Here is a 5,308-nt window from a genome sequence, read left to right as displayed (position 1 = left end):
TTCCTTTACGAACTCTGTGTGCATCTGGCGTTCAGCATACAGCCACTATTTTCAGCTTATTGTTAATGTATTTTCTTTGATTTTCAATTCGTTCTCTTTGGTAAATCTCTTAAACAAACATAAACGAGTAACATCGTAAATTTAGCTGCGATTATTTACTTGTATACACGCGGACTAATTTTGGGTGCTTTTATTATTCAGCAGGTAAATTATGTACATTTTATAGCCATTATTAAAATTATGTTTCATTTGATAACTATTGTGCAAACATTATTTGGTGCTGTTATAAAAATAAATATTAATATAATATAATAGATATTGTTGCACTCGCGGTGCAGCTTCACACTCTCACTCGCACACACAAACTCGCGTCGCGCGGTAAATAAAGGAACGAACCAGGGTTTTCGTTAACACGGTGCTTTATTCTCAGAGAGATACAATTAAAGGGAGCGTAAACAAATACGTCCGTTCAGCTTAAAATCCCGACTCGAACTCTCCCTTGACAACGCGTCAACAACCGTTGTCAAGGAGTCGACTTCGCGCTCTCCGGCGAAACTTCGATGCATCGGGAAACCTCCCGACTCAGACGCACGCAACACTACCCTCCTTCTGGATTGACGCCCCGTCAATCCTCAAGTTGGGCTTTAGACCGAAGACGGAATTCCCCCGGAACTTCTTCTCAGGCTCGGGTCCTTCTTGGACAACCTCCCGCTCAGCCCAAGCTGCTGCTGAGGGCTCTAGAGCTTTGGTCCTTCCCCGCCTTTTCAGCGTCCAGGTCTTTCTTCCTCTTCTCTCAAACATCTTCCTCTTCTCTTCTCTTCCGGCGATGCTGCTGGATTCTGCAGGACTTCGGACAAGGGGGGGTAACATCCCGTGGCCCTCTCGCCCCGAAAGGCTCCCCAAGTTCCCGCTTCGGCATTTGCCCTCCGTCTCATGGAAAACTACGGGGAGAAAACCGTGAGCGAAGCGGTCTTCTTTTAAAATTTATTCTAGCCAGACCGGTAAGAATAGGAAGAAATGAGAGGTCTTATTCTCGTCGCCTAGTAGAGTTCCCAGCAACAGAACACTTCGCCAGAATTAAGCCTTCTTGACTTTCCAGATTCAAGACTTTCCAGACTTTCCCTTTTCTTTTCTCCCTGCAAGAAACATCTCAACACAGAAAAACTGATAAAGTAATTTTAAACTTAATTCTAATTTAAAGACTTCACAAATTCAAGTCCTCTCAATACATCTTTCAGAAAAAAGAGCAAGCCTGTCAGCATGTACCACTTTTTTTCTATGTCTAGAAGACTTTTGAATACAGTACACGACATCACTGAGCTTTTTAATTACCAAGTAAGGACCTTCCCAACTGTTTTGTAATTTGGGAGTTTTTCCCCTACTTCTTCGAGGATTATACAACCAAACTTTCTGCCCCTCCTAGAAAAGAACAAGCCTGGCTTTCCTGTCATACCAAGCTTTCACACGAAAAGATTTGATGTCCATTTGTTTTCTGACAACGGCATGTAATTCCCTTAATTTTAATCTTAAATCTCCCACATAATCTTCAGGAAATTGCGAATCCTCATTAAATTCCGGAGGACTCCCTCGAAAAAGATCCAAAGGTAATTTTAAATCTCGCGCAAAATACATCTCCGCCGGAGAAATACCAGTAGTCTCATGTTTCGCAGACCTATAAGCCAGAAGAAACATGGGAATCCAACGATCCCAATCTTTTTGATTCTCTGAAACAAATTTTGCAAGATAATTAATAATCGTTTGATATTGACGCTCTACCTGACCGTTAGACTGAGGATGAAGAGCAGTAGTCCTCGTCTTTTTGCTTCCTAGAAGAAACATAAGTTCCGTGAAAAGTTTAGATTCAAAATTTCTACCCTGATCTGTATGAACCTCTAAAGGAACTCCATGCCTGGAGATCACCTGACTAACAAAAATTTCCGCCACAATCTTTGCCTTTATGTTTTTAAGGGGGAAAGCCTCTACCCATGTAGTGAAACAGTCAATGATAACGAGCAAATATTTATTTCCATTCCTGGAAGAAGGAAAAGGACCTATGATATCCATTTGTACCCGAACAAACGGAGCTCTTACATTATACACTTGTAAGAGAGATTTCCCTTTTCCCGAAGGACCCCCTTCTGGAAATGCAGACTTTACAGATCTGACACCATTCCTCAACATCCTGTTTTTGCACGTTGCCCAGAAAAATCGTTTTCGAATTTTCTCTAAAGTTTTGTTGACACCAAAATGCCCCCCCCCCCCCCCACGAAGAGTCATGAGCTTCCTCCAAAACCTGTGTTACGAACTTCCGAGGAAGAATTAGTTGAAGAATGTTGGATCTAAGATCAGGAGCTGTCCACCTTCTATACAAAATCCCATTCTTCAAGCTCAAAGCGTCCCAGTAACTCCAATAAATAAGGGCAAAAACGTTTCCGTCCACCAACTCGGAACGTACTGGACGCATTCCTGCCTCCTTAGTTGAGCAAAAGATAGAGATGGTCGGATCTTCCCTCTGCTCTTTACGCCAATTCTCTAAAAGGCCTTCAGAAAGAGAAATTTGGGCAATAGTAATTTCCTTCTCCCTTGCATTCTTCTCCTCCACTCTGGAACAATAGCCATATCCGTTCGTTTCACACAGACGTCTAGAGAATTCATCAGCATTTTTATGAATCAAACCTTTTCGGTGATGAACCTCAAATTCATATTGCTGAAGTTCTTTCAGCCAACGTGCTAACTGTCCTTCTAAATCTCTGAAAGACAACAACCATTTTAAAGAAACATGGTCCGTTCGAATTATAAACTTTTTTCCTAGGAGATAATGTCGAAAAGATTTTATTGACTCAACAATAGCTAGCAACTCGCGTCGAGTCGCACAATAATTCCGTTCGGTTTTGCTGAGAACACGGCTAAAATAAGCAATGACTCTTTTCTCTCCGTCTTGTTTCTGACAAGGGAACCTCGCGAACCCGAAAATTCTGATTTTAATGAAACTTGGCATAAATGTAGAGGGAGTAAATACATGAATTTAGAAACTATAAGTTGGTGCTTATAAACGGTTTAAAGGATTGAAACCATCCTTCAAAAATTTAGAGTTTTTGCCTTTTCTTGATATATCTCGTAAACTAAACGAAATATAAAAAAATGTTTCATACAAAAGTTTTACAGTATAAGTACTTCTATTTAACTACGCTGTTCATTATTCAAAAAAAAAATTTTTTTTAATTAAAATAAATTTTTAATAAAATTGACTTTTATGTATATAGCATTTATAAAGTAATTATACTATCTTATACTACGTTTTATTTATATCATCTATGTGTATATTACATATGTTATATATTATCTATGTTATAATACTATACATTTATATCTGCATCCCTGTATGTATTAGTTTTCATCTAACAGGTGCGCAATATTAGAGTAGTTGCTTTTACACAGTCTACATACCAGGCGTCGCACCGGGAAATGCACCCGGTTGCTTAAGACTTAACACCCAAAATCATCTGATTTTGGGGTGGAATCCGCGTAGCCAGCAATTGCTGGCTAAGCAAGTACACTGTCTAAAGACCAGTGACCGCGGAAGTACCTTCCCCGGTCATACGCCCAAAAACGGTGTATATAAACACCGAGGTACAGACAACGAGCGGGCTTTGCTACACAGTATACAGCGACGAACGTATGTCGCTCACTCTTTTATATTTGTTACGGGTATCAACAAATTACGTCAGTGTAACTCAGTGTAATCAAGATATTAAATACATATATTGATATACGACACACGCCTACAATCTCTCAAGAAACCTGACCCGAGGAGTAACGACAGCGATCCCAAAATACCTGTGACCCTTTATCCATATAAGGGCCACAACACATTCTTTTGGATTAACTTTCAAATTAACTTCGCGTAAACGAGTAAAAACCTTCCCCAAATTTTCAAGCATTTCCGAAAAACTTTTTCCATAAATAATAACGTCATCGAGATAGACTAAACAAAATTTATAAAGTAAACCATGTAAAATTTTTTCTATTACCCGTTCAAAAGTAGCCGGAGCGTTACACAAGCCAAAAGGCATCACTGTAAATTGCCATAGACCATTTCCGATGGAAAAAGCTATTTTCTCTTTATCTTCAGAGCGAATTTTTACTTGCCAATAACCACTTTTTAAATCTAAAGTGGAAAACCAAATGTTACCTGAAAGTTGATCGAGAATGTCGTCAATTTTGGGGAGAGGATAAGAATCTTTCACAGTAACCTCATTTAACTTCCTATAGTCCACGCAAAATCTTAAACTTCCGTCCTTTTTCCGAACCAAAACTGCGGGAGACATCCAAGGGCTCTGAGATTCCTCAATTACTCCTTGAGCTCTCATTTCCTCAATAATCTTATTAACCTCTCCCCGCATTTGAACAGGAATCCGCCGAGGAACCTGCTTAATGGGAAAAGAATCTTTCACAGTAATAACATGCATACCTACAATATAATTCCCCGCTACAATATTCTCAGAAAATACGTCTTGAAATTCATTCAGGAAATTGGCAAATTCAGCTCTTTCCATCTGATCCAAATTGCGTGAATTTTTCTCGACCAGTTCCTTCAAGAAAAGAGGACTCTTTTCTTCAGATTCAATAATTCGAGAACAACAAAGAGAATCTTTATTCAATTTTGTTGGACCAAAGGCAAAATCAAAAATCCCTTGTAAGTTAATCATTTCAAGAAAATCTGCTCCCAATAGATAATCGTCTTTTATATTAGCAACAAACATCGGAACTTTTTTAGAAAAACTCCCTAGCTCAATTTTAACGAAAACTTTAAAACCAATAGGGACCTTTTCTCCCGTAGGATATTTTACATTAAAACAACATTTTTCCTTAATTTTTTTACTACTCTTCTTAACAAATTTATAATTAACAATAGAAATATCAGAACCCGTATCTATCTTGAAGGAACATATTTTCCCTTCTAATTTACCGTAGTAAGAAAACTTTTCTTGTTTAACACAATTAGAAAAACAATTTTCCATACGCCTAATAATCGGAGCTCTCTTTACGAAAGTTGAACTCGCTCCGGTAAATTCAACTAAACCCGGTTTTCCCCTTTCGCTGGGCATTCGGATCGAAAGTGACCGACCTTTCCACAGGTCCAACATTCCTTGGAACTTCTAAATTCAGAATGATTTTTCTCCTCCCCTTTATCTACTCCATTTTTCTGTGAAATTTTTCCCGCATCCTCTCCCGGTAGAGGTTTCTTTTCAAGATTCAAAGTTTGTCTTTTAAAATAACTCGAATTTTCCCGTCCCTCTCCAAAAAT

The 5,308-nt window shown here is 38.8% G+C and overlaps 1 protein-coding gene across 1 annotated transcript; it reads right to left on the bottom strand.

Annotated features, from left to right (window-relative positions):
- Positions 1 to 1,027: 1,027 nt before the first annotated feature.
- On the bottom strand, positions 1,028 to 4,428 carry LOC118644443. The gene is made up of 5 exons (XM_036283024.1): positions 3,838 to 4,428; positions 2,307 to 2,750; positions 1,782 to 2,182; positions 1,454 to 1,724; positions 1,028 to 1,136 (listed from the first exon to the last, which is right to left on the bottom strand). Exons 1-5 carry the CDS (start codon positions 4,401 to 4,403, stop codon positions 1,028 to 1,030), a joined length of 1,791 nt encoding a protein of 596 aa, XP_036138917.1. The 5' UTR covers positions 4,404 to 4,428.
- Between the last annotated feature and the right edge of the window lie 880 nt (positions 4,429 to 5,308).

Source organism: Monomorium pharaonis, chromosome 2 (genome assembly GCF_013373865.1).
Source record: "Monomorium pharaonis isolate MP-MQ-018 chromosome 2, ASM1337386v2, whole genome shotgun sequence".
Classification (NCBI taxonomy): domain Eukaryota; kingdom Metazoa; phylum Arthropoda; class Insecta; order Hymenoptera; family Formicidae; genus Monomorium; species Monomorium pharaonis.
The sequence above is the reverse complement of the archived record's forward strand: the minus strand, read 5'-3'. Positions and strand labels throughout refer to the sequence as shown.